The 18,738-nt window shown below is 39.7% G+C and overlaps 1 protein-coding gene across 1 annotated transcript in view; it reads left to right on the top strand.

Moving 5' to 3' along the window:
* SAMD3 (sterile alpha motif domain containing 3) overlaps nucleotides 1-18,738 on the top strand; it is a 50,990-nt gene that overhangs the window by 14,741 nt on the left and 17,511 nt on the right. The window contains exons 4-6 of the mRNA XM_087444091.1: nucleotides 4,859-5,044; nucleotides 5,279-5,363; nucleotides 12,341-12,508. Of these exons, the coding sequence (XP_087300217.1) occupies nucleotides 4,859-5,044; nucleotides 5,279-5,363; nucleotides 12,341-12,508 (439 nt within the window). The remainder of the gene's footprint in view (nucleotides 1-4,858; nucleotides 5,045-5,278; nucleotides 5,364-12,340; nucleotides 12,509-18,738) is intronic.

Below are 18,738 nucleotides of genomic sequence, written 5' to 3'. Positions count from 1 at the left end.
TTAATTGTCTTTACTCTTGAGAACGGGTCACACTTTTCTGGGTTGTTGTGGTTTTTTTGCATGTTATACAATTTTGGAATGTATACTGGACATTGTGAGTGTTACAATGTGGAGACTCTTAATTCTTTCTTATTCACCCAAGAGTGTTGCTTGTTGGTTAGTTTGTTTTAGCAGCAACAAGATTGGTTGGACCTAAACTGAAAACTCTGTCTCTTGGGTATCAGCTCTAACCTAAATTTAGTTCTTTTATTCTTAGTTGGACTGTTCACATGCGTGGCTCAGGATCAGCCAGTGATTTGGACAGTTTATACACAGAATTTGTAGTCTCTCCTCATAGCTCTCTCCTTTCTTGGATTCTCCTCTCCATTTCCAGAGATGTGGTTGCCCCAAACTCTGTCCACTAATTCTGTAGTCCAGAAAGACTGCAGGTTTTCTAGTAGAGTTTTAGCAGCACTGCCTGAGGCCTGCCTTCAGGTCAAAAGTTGGAAAAAGGAAGACTCATTTCATGTCGTCCTTTTCTGTGGACTCCTCTTCAGAATCTGCCTGCTTTTTTTCACTCTCCAGTGTGTTCAGTTAATTTTTTTTGTATTTTGTCCAATACTTATGGTTATTATTCATGGAATAGTTGGTCCAGTGTGAGCTAATTAGGCCATTCCAGAAGCAGAACTCTGCTAGTGGCCTATGGAAGTAGTCCACATTTGAGTGGTGAATGCCTGGATTAATGTAGTAACATGAACCATGGGGAAAAGTAGGCAAACACAAGAGATAAGAAGTAAAGAAATTTTCATGATGCCTAGGTGTGAGGAATTAAGATAAAAAGGATATCAAGACGACGTTAAGCCTGAGCTGCCAAGAGAAAGAGGTACAGGAAAAGAAACATGGAGATTGGAATGGAGTCTTGGTCAGCTCAAGCTGCCATACAAAATACCACAGACTGGGTGGCTTAAACAACAGAAATTTATTTCTCACAGTTCTGGATACTGGAAAATCCAAGATCAAGGAGCCAGCTGATTCGGTTTCTGGAGAGAGCTGTCTTCTGGCTTTCAGAGGGCCACCTTCTGCTGTGTCCTCCCATGGTGGAGAGAGAGAGTATATTCTCCAATGTCTCTTCTTATAAAGACACTAACCCTATCATATCAGGACCTCATTTAACCTTAATTATTTCCATAAAGGCCCTATTTCCTAATACAGCCACATTGGGGATTAGGGCTTCAATATATCAATTTGGGGGACATAATTCAGTCTATTGCAAATGGAAAACTGTCTTTAAAAAAGAAATGATTATGAATTTTTTTAGACATGTTGAGTATGAGATGAACAATGTACAAGTTTTTGGAGACCTGGGGTGGAGCATGGAAAAGAGAAGATTATTGATGATAGATTTATAATCCTTCAACATAGAGTTCAGAGCTGAGGCCCTGGGGATGGATGAGTTCTCTGAAGGGAAAGCAGAGATCAATACTGAGGATTAAGGGAGCAAAAACCAAGCCATATGTAAACTCTTACAGAAGTTAAAGGAAGATTAAGTCAGCAAATAAAACAAAGAAGTTGTTGGAGAGAGACGAAGAGAGGCAGGAAAGTAAAATAGTGCCAAGGAAGATGAGAAAGAAAAAGAGGGCTGTGAGGAAGTGGTCAACAGCGCTACAAGCAGTTAGGAAGGTCTTGAAAAAGGCCATTGTCCAAAGGTCCTGGATTTGTAAATTAGGAAATGGTTACTGACTTTCAAGAAAGCAGTCTCAGTAAAGTGATTGGTAAGAGATTAATGTGCAAGAGGTTAAGGAAAAGCAGGATGGGAGTGATATGAGGGACATATTTGGAGCATAAATGGTGAGTTGGGTTACCAGGGTAGTGAATGCAATAAGGAACCACTGAAATGTTCAAAATATTGCCAAGAGCAAATTGAATTCAGCCACGATCAGATAACTACTCCTTCCAGCAGACTATGTTCATTCTTTCAACAAAAGTCATTGTGCACCAACTCTACCACGCAAAGTTAAATATACTGGGGGTAAAACAAATAGTCCTTGCCCTCATGTAACATATGCATCCCTCTTACTCCCTGCCAAGGCTCAACATCTGTCTTCCGTGCATTGAGATTTTTCCTTAGAGAGCTGGATCTCAACTGGAACTGTTCTTAATGAGGCTATCTTCCTTACCCTGGGTGAGCCCCACGCTGTCTACTCTTTGGGAGCAAAAGAATTAGATTCTTTTTCACTCATTAAAGTTAGACAAAGTTTTAAGAGTCAGTGAGCTTTTTCATGAACGCTTCCATCTCATAATTTTTTTCAATTAGCACATACCGCAATAATGATACTGCCAATTATCAAATGTCTTAGCTTAACTTTATTATAAGTTTTATTTTATTACCAACATAAACTCTTCATATAAACTGAGTGTTTAGTGCAGTAGATTCTGATTCAGTTAGACTGGGATCAATCCTAGCCATTAACATGTTTTAAAAGCTTTCCAGTTGATTTTACTGTGTACCCAGGATTGAGGCCCATTGCATTAGGGATCTGTTATTTTGTGGTGGCTTTTGTTGAAGAGCGCTGGCTCTAAGGTGGGAATAGAAATATTAGTGTCCTCTTAGTGTGGGATTGCTGTCTGCTACCTGCACTTATTTTAGGCTGACTTCTTTTGGTTTCCGCCCAACTCTATCTCAATTAAGATATTAAATATAATCTTAACCTCACAGTAAAGATTTTTTTAATCCAATGCAAAAATTATTTTGTGGTTGAGAAACAATCATGCCTGCAGTTATCTGCTTCCAAGTTAGAATGTATTTTTAATTTCTGATGAGTCCCTTTTCTTGTTTAATACTAGTTTTGACTTGTATTAGTTGGCATAGTTTAAATTCTAGTCACTTCTAGAATACCTTGTTAAATTGCTTTAATGAAAAGAAAGGGAAAATTTGATGTTTCTGATTTTGCCTGATGACTCTATTAAGAGCAAGATTGAATATCTGGCTTCAATAGAGCCTGTATATGTCTAGCTACATTCTGGGCATTTGATAGAAATAATGCCATGCTATATGGTCCCTACCCTGATGCTGAAAAGAAGAGACATGTAGAAAAAATATGTAGAACAGGAAGGTAAACATTGTACCAAGCCCTATTTTATAGCACTGGAATATTGAAGTTATCCGTTAGTGTGGTACTGAGTAAAAGATGGCAACCTCGAAAGTCTAAAGGGATCGTGAAGCTGACTTCGCTACTTGAATCTCCTGGTGAAAAGGAGATAGATGCTAGATGTTGTACTGAAACCAAGCTTAACACTTGAGCAGTCACATCACCTTTTAAAACTCTTGGGAAGATACCAAATATAGCAAACAAAACTTTCCATTACTTTACACCGTTTGTCTGAGTACATAAGGGAGAAAGAAACAAGACAATAGAATGGGAAAGAAAATAGGGATTGTAGAAGAGTAATTGCCATATAGTAGACCCGCAATAAATCTTGGTTGAATGAATGAAATGAGAGAGAAACATATTTGGCATTAGTTTGGGCTGAAGCACAGATTTTGTCTGTGAATTGTCTGTTGGGAATTGCTGTATTGAACCAAGAGTTAAATTATCTGTGCGCTTATTTTAGCCAGGACATATTTTCACCACTGATATCGTGACTGCCAAAGCGGGGGAAAAGGACAGAGAGCTTATCATGAAAAAAGAGAGTGCATTTTCCTCTTTTCTTTATTCTCCGTGTTTCATTATACCTTGTGCATTCTTACAAAATATGACCTAAAATTCTAAAGGAAGCCTAGTCTTTCAAAACTCGTCTGAATTTTGTTTGGACACCTAAGGATTCCATGGCTGTGTCAGAAAACTAACCTACTTAGCTGAGTTAGGAAAACTTTCTGTTCTCTGTCTTCCACTTGGCTCACCTCTATTCCTTAAATTCCATCCCAATCTATCCTTTTTGTGAAATGGGTTGAAAGCTACTTAGTGCCTCTGAGAAACTGTTGCTTGCAAATTTTACTATAGATTCTTCTTTTTACACAGTAATGATCTGTCACTAACTTTAAGGTTATAAAGTAGTTCTGATACTTAATTTTATAAACACCCTTATTGAGGTATAGTTTATATAACATAAAATTCACCCATTTAAAGTGTACAGCTTAGTTAATTTCAGCAAATCTATACAGTGGTGCACCCATCATCACAATCCATTTTGGAACACTTCTGTCACCCTAAAAAATTCCCTTGTGCCCTTTTGCAGTCAGTCTCCATTCCCACTCCCAGCCCCAGCTGACCACTGCTCTGCTTTCTGTAACTATAGTTTTCTGCAGCATTTTGCAGAAACTTCATCTGAATGAAATCAGAATATCTGATACTTATTTTTAATTTAGAAACTAAGTTTACTTTATTAAAATAGCCAAGACCAAGTAAATTAAGTGGATCTTGTATTTCAGTATAAACGGCAGCAGAATAAATTAATTAGAAGAAGAGTTTTCTTAATCATGTGCTGAGACTTTATTGTATGCCTCATTGCTGAATCGCCTCTTATTCTTTTTGTTTGATATCTTGTTCAGTTTTGAGCTGTGCATGACATATTACCTCTTTAAGATATATAGATTAACATTCTTTCCACCTTCAGGCTTTATTCTAAAGTCTATATTATTATGACATTTTTTCCAGAACTATAAGTATTTACGTGTGTGCAAAAGGAAAGAAAACAGAGATAACCTAATGAGCCCTCAGACATTTGTGGATGGATGAATGGGTAGAAGATGGATTGATGACTTCCACACATTTAGGCCTCTGGAAAGTGGTTTATATCATAAGTTCTCAGGGTATAGAAAATTAATAAGTTGTATATATTTGGAATAGAATTTCACTCTTTGTGTGTTTTTATTTAACAGAAGGAATGTGAAACATATTCTTGCAAGGAATAAAACATTACAATGGACTAAGTCTTATGTTTTACCGGAGTTTCCCTATGATGTCAAATGCCTGTTAGCAGAACAGAAGTGCCCTGATCACAGCATGAGGATACGGATCATTGAGTTTCTCCAGGCCGACATGACTAAGTATCTGGAAGGCTCGCTGTGAGTAAGAACAGGGCAGACTTGCTGTTTTGGGAGAGGGTCTGGTTTCAGAGTAGAGTAGAATTCTCTTCAGATTTTGGATGACATATTGGTAATAAGTCCAACATTGCCCAATATTTGAATGTCTACATTGTTATATAAAAACATTTGAAGAAAAGTGAGTGTAATTTAGACTCAGAGGAGGCAGTGTGGGCTGCTTGAAGTGAAAAATGTTCTTTTCATTGCACTGCACAGATATCCCACCACCCAGCAGTATAATGATGTGGTCAACGCCCTGCTCCAGGCCCACCCTTTCCTGGACGAGGATGGCTGTGGCTTTGTAAGTGACCGCATGGCGCCATTCTGTTCATCTCAGCCCATCTTAACATAATAGCCTTGTATTGTCCAGTCATTTTATGCTTCATCTCCCTTTCCTCAGTCTCTCTCTCTCTGTCTATCTATCTAGGTCTGTCTGTTTCTCTTTCTCTGTCTCATTCTCTGACTCTCTGTCTCTGTCTGGTCTCTCTCTGATGCTATTTCTTTGGCCCTGTCTCTGTCAGTTCCTGTTTCTTTCTTTGCTTCTCTCTCTCTCTTCTCTTTTTGATATCTTCTCTGTCTCTCTGTTTTCTTTTTCTTTTTCTATATAGAGTTTATTTTTTAGAGCAGTTTTCAGTTCACAGCAAAATAGAGAGGAAGATACAGAGATTTCGCATATACTCCCTGCCCCCACACATGCATAGCCTCCCCCATTATCAACATCCCCCTCCACAGTGCTACATTAGTTATAACTGATGGATCTACACTGACACGTCATGATCATCCACAGTGCATAGTTTACAGTAGGGCTCACTCTTGGTGTTGTACATTCCGTGGGTTTGGACAAATGTATAGTGACATGTCTCCATCATTATGGTATCATACAGAGTTATTTACACTGCCCTGAAAATCCTCTGTGCTCCACCTATTCATCCCTCCCCATCCTCTTCCTTTGTCTTCTTCATCTCTTTCTGTCACCATCTTTCTCTTTCTCTTTATCTCAAAGCTGTTTGTAAGCTTGTGTATAACAGGGAGTCTCTAGGAAGGATCTAAGAGATGTGATACCTGCAAAGAGAAGAAAGTGACTGCACCTACATCAGTGCTATCATCAGTAGAGTGTTCTTGCCTTCTGATTAGACCCAGTAGAGGAGTTGTCTGGCTTTGAGGTCTTGACCTCGAGCCTCACCTGGCCCTCTCACGTCTCTGACGTCCTGATAAAAACAGATCCTAAAGATGTTTTGGGGCAGCAGTTCTCAACTCTGGCTGTGCATTAGGATCCCCAGAGGTTCTAATTTAATTGATCTGGAGAATAGACTCAGGCATTAGTATTTTTAAAAATTCTCAAAAGGATTCTAATGTGCAGCCAGTGTCAAGAAACGCTGCTCTAGAGATCTCAGTACAAAGTTTGCCATCTGGACCTGTGTGTCTCTTGGCTTTAAAAGCCCTGGATCTCTGTTGCCCTATAATGTGAATATGCTTAAAACTACTGCACTGTACACTTAAAGATAGTTAAAGTGGTAAAAAAAAAATGAGTGTTTTATGACACTGGAACTGTATGATTTAAGGAACAATTATGGGGAAAAATCGCTATGTGTACATAAAGATATACTGTCCGTTATTCCTTATATCTCCCTACATACATATGCACTGGTAGTCAGATCTAAATAAGATAAATGTCTTTTTGTACCTTATCATCACAGATATCTGTGAGAAAATATTTTTTGCTGTGCTTTCTTGAAGACATAGAATTTAAGTAATTAGTTTCAATTTGAATAACAAAAGATAAATGCCACTATCTGTGAATATAAAAAAATTTAAGGCCTCTGCTTTCTTTCTCTTTCTCTGTTTCTGTTTCTCTTTTTCCCTCTCTTTTTCTTTCTCTCTTTCTTTCTCTTCCTTCCTTCCTTTCTTTCTCTCTCTCTCTTTCTCTTTCTTTCCTTCCGCCCTTCCTTCCTTCCTTCCTTCCTTCCTTTCTCTCTCTCACTCTCTCTTTGTCTCTTTCTTTCCTTCAAGAAAAAGTTCATTATACATGGATAGAATCATAGAATTTTCTGAGTGGGAGAGAGCCTTGAAGATTCTTTTTCACCACCCAGAGTCAGGAGAGATATTGGATCCCATGTCTGGAACCAGTAACTACTAAAGCCTAGACTAGAACTCAGATATCCTTGCTTCTAATATGACATCCGTTCTTAAAATATGCTGTTGCATATAAAAGTGCACTATAAAATAAACCCAATTTGCTCTAAAAAAGAAAAAAACCCAAACAAACCTAGAGGCCTGATGTTGATAATCACCCCGATATGGCTGATAAAACTGATTATAAGAATTCCCTCTACACTTAATATCTGCTAAGTAATAAATGTTACTGTGTATAGAGCTAGCTGCATTTAAAAAAAGAGTCTAAATTTGCTGTTTCAATAAGTTATACACTCACAGTGGTCAAAATTCAAAAGGTACAGAAGGATATAAATGGAAAGACTCCCTCCCACTTCTATCCTCCAGCCACCCAGTTTTCCTCCCCAGAAGTAACCCGTATTATTAAAGATTCCTTTCAGAGAATCTTGGCATATATATAAGCAAGCACATAGCTATCCAATTACATTTTGACCTTTAGTTTCATAATTATCAAAATGAGACAAATAGAAAGTAATGAATAATGCTTACTTTGATCTCGTGTGCATTTTACCCACATCTGTTCCCAGCGGCATTAACTAGAGATGGTTAACTGGTAAAGAGACTTGCAAAATTGCTTAGCAGGTTATGGCCCGTGTTTGTGCACATAGAGTGAAGGGGGAGAGTCTGGTGCTTGGGAGGTGTTTACCCAAATTCTCCCTGCAAGTGGGTGTGAGGTTGTGTTTCTAATGTTACCGTGGAAGATGTAGAAAATTTCTGAGAATCTTAATGTGTGTGTGTGTGTGAGAGAGAGAGAGAGAGAGAGGGCAAGAAAACAAGCGAGCACTTGGTTGTTTTTAAGGCTAATTTTATTCTCAACTTTTTCTTTAGAAAAATTTCAAAACAACACAAAAGTTGAAAGAAAGCTACAGTGAATGCCCATATATCCTTTACCTAGATCGAGTTTTCTCCTTCTCAGCAGTGTTTACATTTTGGGCTGTAAACTCTTTGTGCTGGGGGCTGTTCTGTGCACTGTAGGATACTTAGCAGCCTCCCTGGCACTCCTCAGGGGTGAGGAGCTCCCCACCCCACCGTGTAACAACCACCCTGTCTCCAGCCATTGCCAAATGTGTCCTAGGAGGGGGCAGAATCCCCGATGATGAAGAATCGCTGATCTAGAGTCACTAGTGTTAGTTAACATTTTGCCACATATATTTTTTCTCTTTCATGCTTATTTGTTTGTTTTGGCTGAGCATTTGAAAAAAAGCAAGTTGCAGATACCATTTCTAAATACCTCAACATGTATCTTGTGAGGATCAGGATCAGGACTATCTCCTATATAACCGCAATACCATTCTTATACCTAAGAGAATTAACAATAATTGCATAATATCATATACAATCTCATTTCTCCAAGTATTCAAAAAATGTTTTTGAAATGGATTTTTTTGCTTTAAAACTAATCAAAGAGAGCCAGCCCTGATGGTCTAGTGGTTAAAGTTCTGCACTCTCACCCTCATGGCCCAGGTTTGTTTCCTGGTCAGGGAACCACACCACCTGTCTGTCAGTTGCCATGCTGTGGCAGCAGGTCACACAGAGAACTAGAAGGATTTACAACTATGATGTACAACCATGTACTAGGGCTTTGGGGAGAAGAAAAAAAAAGAGGAAGATTAACAACAGATGTTAGTTTAGGGCAAATCCTTCCCCTGCAAAAACAAAAAAAAAGAATTACATTTAAAAAACTAATCAAGGATTATTCATTGCATTTGGATATTATGTCTCTTTAATTTCTTTTTGTCTAGAACAGTCTCCCTGCCCTTTCCTGTTTTTCCTGATATTTACTTTTTGGACAAGTCTAGTTCAGTTGCCATGTAAGATGATCCATATTCTGGGTTTGTCTAAGTGTTTCCTAAGGATTATATTTGGGTTTAAAATGTCAGGCAAAGATCTGCTAGTGATGCCGTGGACCGCTTCATGTATCAGATCAGGAGGCCCATCATTTCGGGGCTATTTTTTATTTCAGGGTGACTGGAAGAGAGCTGTATCTATGTATGACATTCCACACCTTCTGAAGCTGGAAAAGTATGAAGAAGGGGGATGATTATTCAATGACACACATATTTCCCACTGGGGCATCTGTGTAGGGAACTCACGGTCCCAGGCATGTAGCAGATGCTCAGTGAATACTCCCTGACTGAGTTCTCACGTGGACGATTGTATTTGATTTGTCTTTTTTCTGTTCCCCATCAGACAGCTAATAAGGAGAGAAGGGAGAGGCTGGGAGGAAGAAATTGGCAATGTAAAAATCTCCTAGCAATTGATTGCTATAACACCTCCCACCAGGTCAGCAGGTTTAGAAGCACTTCAGAGCTGTAGGAAACAGGAGAAAAAAAATGTATTTGCACTAGTTCATATTTCAGGGCTAAGAAAAGTACAAGCCATGCATTATTTCTGTGCTGCTGTAAAGCAGTGATGGCTGAGTCCAGACCCACAAGCCTGTGGGAGGTGACGAAGCGTCTCTGACTCACGCATACTCAGGAGCTTAGTCAGGGCTGAAGCCGTCGCCTAGCCTCAACCCGGAGCATCCTCACCAGGCTGTTGAAGGTTTTATGAACAGCACTTTAGTTTGCAAATATCTTCCATGAGTAGCTATTCATCTGAGTTTCCCAAAAGCCCAGTGCAGTGGACAGGACTGGTCTAACTGTTCCATTTTACAGTTGAGGAAACTAAGGCTGAGCTTGTTGAAGGTTTCTCGGCTAATACACACTACAGCTAGTCCTGGACCTTGGGTCTTTCCAACCTAGGTCCCATGGCTTTCCGAGGGGCAGGGAATAACTCCCATTGGGACTTTAGCCAGGGAACCAGGAATGGGAAATCTAAGTGCCAGACAGTGGACTACTGTGATCTCTGTGCCCTTTCCATTTGCCCGTGAGGAAGTAGAGCTCAGAAAAAGTGCCCAGAGTCACCCAGAGACATACCACCCTCTCTAGTGGCCAAGATGAGGAGGCAAATACGGGCCTGCCTGGCTGCAAAGGCTCATTTCCTTCCCCACACCCACTCTTGGGCCTATTCAAGCACATGGCATGGCAGGGAAGATGAGGGCTGAGAAGTGGCCTTGAGGCTCAGGCTTTAAGAAGTATTGGGCCACTCTGAAGTATTGAGCCACTCTTCACACAGCAAGTTACTTATCAAGCAAGGCCAGGACTCAGAATCTTGCTTCTAGTCTGTTGCTTCAACACCTGGGTCCCTCTACTTTGCAGAGGACTGACACAAGGCATCCAGTGTTTATAGTTTTCAAGATGCACCAAGCACTGTGCTGGGCTTGGTGAGCCAGGCAGGCAGGAGCCTGTCTTCATGTGCTTATAGTGGAAGGAAAGGAAGGACGAAGGATGGAGGGAAGGGAGAAAATGAAGAGAGGAAGAATGAAAAGAACAGAACAGAAACAGAAACAGAAAAACATCACATAGACGAGCGTAAATTAGCAGTGTAAATGTTGACAAGGAAAGATGAGAGCTGATAACCAAGGGAAATGAGCTGTTAGGGAGGCCGTAAGAGGTAATGGCTGAGCTGAGATCTGGCACAGAGCAAGAGTTAACTAGACAGCAGCAGCGTCAGGGAGGAGAGGGGCAGAACTTTCCAGGCCAAAACCAAAGGCCCAGCAGAGGGAGGGGGAATGTTAGGGGTGATGGCATGTTGAGGAAGAAGTCCAGGTATGTCCCCCAGCTGTTGTCCCTGTCTCTGGTCTTCCAAACAATCCATATACCAAAAGATAGTTCCAGAACTCAAATTTGGTCATCTACTCTCCCCATTCAACATGGCCTAGGAGGGCTTCCTAAGCTGGCTCTGCAGCCAAGTTATCTATAAAGCTTTAAAAAATACACACATCTGGGTTCCACTCAGACCTACTGAATCAGAATCTCTAGAGTTTGGGCCAGTAGCATCAGCGTCATCTGGGAACTTGTAAGAAATGCAGATTCTCAGCCCTACCGCTGACCTACTGAATTAGAGGCCCTGAGGGTGAGGCCCAGCAACCTGTGTTTTAACAAGTCCTCCAGGAATTGTGATTCAGGCTGAAGTTTGAGAACCATTGCTTTAGAAGAAGAACCAAGGGCAAAAGTTCCCTATGAGAGGGTATGGTGTAGCCTGTCCACAGAAAGGGGTTTGACAAGATCTGGTTCCGGATTACCTTGAAGCTCCTTTATGGGGTAACCATGCCCTTCAGAGTTGGGCAGGCTTCTCTCTCCCGCCTTATTTTCTATCACATCTTCTACCATTCCGCATCTTAAGCTCTAGTTTCCAGCCAGGCACAACTCCTGGCAGCTCTGCAAGTGGCACCAGCTCTCTGTCTCCCTCATTGCCCATGCTGCATCATCTGCCTGGAACATCTATCCACCCATCCCCCTGCAATCCCCAATGCCATCTCCATTCCCCTCATATGGTTCCCTGAGTTGCCCTAAGACCTAAGCCTCAGCTTAGATGCACATCCTACAGAAAGACTTCTAAGGTCTCCTAACACAATGTAGCACAATGCTGTCTTTTCCCCTATTATAGCACTTTTCACTCTATATTGAAATTATTCTGCTACACTGAAAGCTAGGCTGTCCTGTTCCCCACTCCTTCCCAGGGCCTGGTCTTTGTGTTTGGAACAGTGGATGCTCCACAAATATTTGGGGAGTGAATGCCAATAGTATTCACCAAAGTGAATTTCGAGGGATGACAGAAAAAAATCATATGTAAGGTGATGCATTTAAAGAAAATTCATCAATCTGTATATGTATAAGCCAGTCTCAGTTCTTTTCTAGAACCTACTAGAAAAGTGGAGTGCATTGTGGAGACAGCAGGGCACGGTGGAAAGCATCTAATTTTAGGCATTAGAAAATCTAGATTCAAGAGCCAGTATATTTACTCAATAGCTATATAACATCAGGAAAATATTTTCGTTTCTCTGACTCTGTTTCCTTATGTATAATTTAGGGATTATAATTTTTATAGCAATATCACAAGATTGTTGTGAGGATAAATGGAAGGATAGATACAGTATTTCTATTACTGTGGTGTGAAAATAATTTCAAACCCAAACATGACAGATAAAGAAAGGTTTTATTGTTTATATTGGATTATTCCAATCTCCTTGAAGATTAACTGCCCTGTTTTGTTATGGTACAGTTTTTATGGAAACGAGCCCTCAAGGACCGCTTTAAATATGTTCGAAGACCCATAGAAGATGACGAACAAGTGATAAGAAATAAGTGTAAATTTGGACACCGAAGAGGCCAGACAAGGAAATCTCTTGCTGATATAAGATTTGATGAAATTAAAATTGTCCAGATAAAAGTAAGATTGAATCTTTAATTGACCTCACAATTTATTGATTCATTGATTGATTAAGGGATAATAAGTAATAGCACTTAAAATAATTAAAACAAAATAAGGTATCCTTTTGGTGTGGTCAGAAACCAGGAAAATCTATGTTTTATATGGCAAAAAACATAAATGGTAATATTTCCAAAAAAGGGCTTCTCAAAACAATTTGAGCAGAGTGTGTTATTGAGCATCTCATGTATATTCTTTTACAACCTTCAAAAGACCTGGAAAAACCCTTATATTCTGGGTCCTTGAGTAATTTATCCTCTTCTCATCTTAAAATACATCTTGTGTTCTTGCTGTTCTATTGCCACAGAAAGCTTTTCATACTCATATTGTAGGTGTGAGGCCGCCTCTAGTCTCCAGGTTTCAGGGAGGAAGGTAGTCCACATGTGTGGACACAAAACTCCGTATTGCCCTTTCTTCACAGAGGCTGCCATGAGGAACTTCAGGCTGAGGGCCCAGGCAGGGCCTGGAGATTCCTCCCTCAGCAGCAGGTTTACTCTACATAATGTTCACATGGGCCCTAATATCTGAGATCCTGTAAATATTCCTTAACTACCTCAGAGCCCCCAAATCTCCTCAGAACCAGAACTGTCCCCTGCTAATAAAGTAGACTGAACTCCTTAGGGAGGATGTCCAAACTACCAAGTATAGAAACTAAATCTCATGTCCCACAGTTCTGTTTCTACCTCAATCCAACATGAATACAAATCCTAACTCTTCACCAGAAACACATTGATGTTAGCAATGTACTTGCTGTAAATATTCTATTTTCTTTTTGAGGTGGTGTATCTATTTGATATCAATATAGCAGCCTATTTGGCCATCTCAATTTTATTAGCACTACTTATAAGCTCCAGGGGACAGGAATATTTTTAAACATATTTTATAAACCATTCACCCCAGCATAAAGAAAAATTTTAGATCAAGTTGTATATTTTAAATATCTTATTATAAATTTAAATGGGATTTTCAAATGACAGGCCAGTTAAGATAATATAATTTTATGTCTGTTCTTTGATGACAAGACAGATGAAAGGTACCTAAAGTTAGTTGTGTAACTTTTTAGAAACTTTGACTGCAATATTCCAATTATAAACTAAAATCATGATAAGATAGAATTACATTCAGTTTAAAATATCTTTTATGGGGCTGGCCCCGTGGCTTAGCGGTTAAGTGCGCGCGTTCCGCTGCTGGCGGCCCGGGTTCGGATCCCGCCGCGCACCGACGCACCACTTCTCTGGCCATGCTGAGGCTGCGTCCCACATACAGCAACTAGAAGGATGTGCAGCTATGACATACAACTATCTACTGGGGCTTTGGGGGAAAAAATAAATAAATAAAATTATAAAAAAAAAAATCTTTTATATTCTTAAAACAAAAAGTCACTTTGTAAAAAAAGGAACATAATTATATTATGCATAAATTTTTCTCAAAAAATTTGATTTTCAGTATACTAAAAATGGAATTCCTTTATAAATGACTTAAAATTTTACAAATTCACTTTTCCTTCTTTTCCTATGATGCGTGTTCCACCTAACTTCATTGGAATGGATTAATGGTAAAATCAAGAAGTTAGGGGGCTGGCCCCATGGCATAGCAGTTAAGTGCGCATGCTCCGCTGCTGGTGGCCCGGGTTCGGATCCCGGGCACACACCGACCCACTGCTTGTCAGGCCATGCTGTGGTGGCATCCCATGTAAAGTGGAGGAAGATGGGCATGGATGTTAGCTCAGGGCTGATCTTCCTTACAAAAAAAAAAAAGAAGAAGAAGTTAGCAATTGTTCCCAGTACCAGAACTCAGAGTAAGTTCACGGGGTTGGAGATCACCCCCAGAGACACAGGCTAAATGGCAGCTCCTCTTTCCTGTTGACACAACATCATTGAATGAGTTTGTATACTCACCTTTCTGTTCTTTCTCAAAACCACCTAGTTCTGTATGTAATTACACTCTTTGTGACTCTTCCCTTCTAGTCTGCCAGGCATGCCTGCATCCTAAGATGAATCCTGCTAAGGCCTATGAAGGGGCTTTTGCTACAAAAAGAACAGAGAATTGAGTGTACCAGGGCCTGAAATAAGTTAAGTTGCAACAGAATTTAGTTTTGGGACAAGAAGAGATTATAAAGTAGTCATTGTTCACATCTGAAGACACAATATTTTTCCTAGCAAATAAATCTAATTGGTAAGGATTTACTTTTCTCCTCCTTGCAAATGGAGCTACAAATTGCTGATTCTTTTAAAGACTGTAGTATCCCTGGGTATGACCTAGTCTTCTGTAAAGCCAAAGCTTTAAAGGATGGGGGAAAATTTACACTAGAGTATTACAGAAACAATGTGTGTCTGTATTTTGTACCCTCCATAGTGATTAAGCAAATGGAAAAACACTAAGAAGAGTAGAGGGACAAATCCACTGAATATATTACTTATCTCACGGAATTTTATACTTCAGATGAATTAAATTATTTCTGATCTCCATTTTGAACATCTGATAGTTCCTTTTTAATGTCTTTAAGATTTCTGAAAATTAAAGATATTTGGATTAAGGTACGCTTTGGTAGCTTTCACATCTTTTAAAATTTCTTGACTGGGCACAGTATTTCCATAATCTAGAAAAAAGTTATTTCCTGTGCTGCAGAGATGGAAAATGTGGATACAGGCAAGAAGCGAGGAGTCAGGCCATTCCCTCAAAGGCAGGGAAATGGGTTTGGCTAAACTGGAGGAAGATTTTGGGAAGGAGTAAAGGAGGGGAAGAGATTTTCATTTGTTTTGTTTTTTCTGTTGTTTTTCCTTTGGTGGTTGGGAGGAATTTACCAAAGAATCGAAAGTAGATGTCTTAGTGAAGGAAGGTGGATGTCTTAGTCCTGTCACATGGGCTTCCACAGATAACCCAGAGAGCTGCAGAGTTTGTGTGGGTCTGACTATAAACCACAGATGTTTTGTCACTAACCCTCCTCCTACCCCAACTCCTAGGCCAGTTTAGCCCACTTAAACGATGCTACAAAATCTGAAGCATCAGCAACATCCGCCTGTGGGTATTAAATATGCCTGGATTCCTCAAATCCCACTGTTAAGAAGACTGATCATCATATTCTATGGATAACTATATTTCTCAAATCCCAGACTACGTATTTTGCAATGTTTACAAATCCTTTTCCAACCTCATGACCTCATATAACTGCTGCTTGTACTGTCATGAAGCAAATGCAACAGCTGTGCTATTGCTTCTTATGCATCTGACTTTCAGTTTTAGGTCCAAGCAACTCATAGCCCTGTGAATTGATAAATCTGTTTCCTTTGCTTAACTGTCTTCTACTATACTTCCTTGCACGTTTATAAACGGAGACATAACTAGATTCTCAAAACAGTAGACTTAACTGAGTAATTTCGTAAATTGCTGACAACATTATCCTGTTTCAACGACGAAGGCACTGGTTTTAAAAGCTTTCAGGAATTGTATGGAACTGTATGGCAGGGTAGTGGAATTATACTTTGTCCTGTAGCATTTTTTGTGAAAAACCTCGGGTGTTTGTTAATTAAAGTTAAGTGAATCAAACTCCTCACCCCATGGCACATTACCATCATTGTCCTGTGCTGGGTCTTTCTCCTGTTCTATTTTCTTTTTGTCCTCATTCCTAGTTGCCCTTCTCCCCACCTCTGCCCTTGGACAACCATTCTAATGCATTTCATATGTATCTTTTTGTTTGTAAGTGTTCCAAAATGTGTACTACCATTTTGGGTTTATATACATTTGACAATGTAAATGATATTCTATACCTCACTCATGTTTCACTTTTTTCACTGATGTTCTTTAAGACTCATTCATGTTACTATGTGTATGTCTAGTCCATGATTGTATGAATTATCAAGTACTCCTTGCCTCAAGCTTTGTTCCTCCCTACCACAAACTGCACTGCAGGGAGCACCATCATACGTGTCTGGTTAGGGACCTACCTGTTTTCTCTTTGAGTTGTCCACACAGAAGAGGAACTGATGGGGTGGAGGGCATGCGGGTACCTAATTTAACCAATTACTCTCCAGAATGACTTTGTTAGTGTCACTCCCACAGTAGTGCATATCCCTGTATTCCTGCCAACTCTTGGCATCATCCAGCCTTCTAGGTTTTGCCAAGTCTAATAGGCATAAAATGTAATCTCATTCTGGTTATGATTTGCATTTCCCTGGGTAACTAATGAGTCTGAGCATCTCTTCACATGTTTGTTAGCCTTTTGTGTTCCTCCTTGTAGAAAATTACCTCTTTAGATCCATTGCCCATTTTTTAATGAGTTGGCATCTTTTTCTTGTTAATTGTAGGAAGCAGTCCTTCCCATGCCCTAAATTGCAAGGACATTCTCCTGCTCTTCCTTCTACTAAGTTTATAGTTTGCACTTTCATGTTTAGATTGTTAAGACATCTGGAGTCCATCTCTGTATATGCTATTAGGTAGGGATCCCCATAGAGTGAGCCACTTTCTCAACACCAATTACTGAACAATCCATCCTTTTCTTATTGGTTTATGTTCCACTGTTATTGTACATTAAGTTCCCAAATAGACTTTGGTGTGTTCTAGGCAATCTCTCTTCCTCCATTGGCTTATCAGTCTGTTCTTGTGCCATTGCCACATTACATTCAATTACTTAGTGTTTATTACTTAGTATCATTTAGCACTTAGTATATAGATATTTTTTGCTGCCAGTGGAAGATGTGCTGGGTCAGGGAAGTCCCTCAGTAGAGAGGATTCTGGGGAAGTTCGTCCTCATTTTCCAGAATAAGGGGAAGGACAGGGGGTCCTTTTCTCAGGAACTGGCCCCTGGGTCTCCTCTGTAGCGTCCGCCTTCTCACAGGAGAACTAGAGCCTGGGCTAGGGGTGCTGCGTTCAGGTGGGAGGGTTGGACCAAAAGAAGGTTCTGAGCATCTGCAAGCACAAGGAGCACCAGGATAAGCTCTGTCTTGTTCTTGTGGAGGGCCTGCTGTGACGGGATGGAGAGGCCCTGCTGGAGGGATCCTGCTCCTGTCATCCTGACCCTGGGGTGGGGGTGGAGGTGGCATCTGGTCTACACGGGGCCCTCAACCTGAATCCTCACATTGTCACAGCCTAATGCTCATTCTTTTTTGAGAATCTCTTCATCCAGAAGATTCCTTGGTGGTCCTCTTGGGCCTCTCCCAAATGCCCCATTTAAAACATCAAGACATAAACATACTTTTCGAAATGCTCAAATTCTTCTTTCATGCTTTTCTGACTAATGCATGCTTTTTCTTTCCTTAAATTATTGAGGTTTCTTTCAGCCAGTAGAACCCTCAATGTATTATCATAAACTTTTTGCTCATAGGATATAAGATGACTTTGATAATAGCCAATGCTTCTTTCAAAATTTTCTTCAAAAAATTTGGCTTGAATCTTTCTGGTGTCCAGGTTTTCACATTTATGGCTGATCTTTTCATCTACTTTGAAAAGATTCTCCTCTGTCTTTATGGGGTAAATTAACTCTAAATTGGATATTTGGTGAAAACTTATTTTGTTTTCTTGAAGCAGTACAGGTAGGACTTTGAAGTTTATACAGAAGCATTTGCTTTTCTCTTTCTGTGTTTGTTTTTGTTTGTGTTTTTTCTAATTGCAGTGAGGTTTTCTTAGTTTGGAGGCTTTTAATGTGATCTGTAAGTGCATAGATGATTTTATCTTTATCAGTTAATTTAGTATCATTTGGTTTCTTTTTAAGAGTTTTAAGTAAGTAACAATCTCATTAATCAGTTTCTTCAAAACTCCTTTTGATGTCATCTTCTCAGAGGTCTTCATTTTATAATGTATCTGTTATATCCAGTCCCAAGTTCCTGCAATCCATGTTGTCTTCCCCAGGAAGAGCAGTTGTTCCAGTCTTCTAGTTCCTTGTTTATCATCTATTTAGTAGTTTTATTCATTATTGAAAGTGGAGTATTGAAATCTCCAACTCTTATTATTATTGAATTGTCTCTTTCTACTTTCAATTCTGTCAGTTTTTGCCATATGACTTTTGGGACTCTGTTATTTGGTGCATATAAGCTTATAATTGTTATATCTCCCTGATGGATTGGCCCTCTTTCCGTTACAAAATCTCCTCCTTTGTCTCTAGGAACAAATTTTATCTTAAAATTTATTGCGTCTGATATTAGTATAGCCTTTCCATCTCTCTTTTGGTTACTGTTTGCATGGTATATCTTTTCCCA

Source organism: Ceratotherium simum, chromosome 19, assembly GCF_057802395.1.
Source record: "Ceratotherium simum simum isolate JZ-2026a chromosome 19, ASM5780239v1, whole genome shotgun sequence".
Taxonomy (NCBI): Eukaryota; Metazoa; Chordata; class Mammalia; order Perissodactyla; family Rhinocerotidae; genus Ceratotherium; species Ceratotherium simum.
Note: the sequence above shows the minus strand (reverse complement) of the source record. Positions and strands in the feature narration are given on the sequence as shown.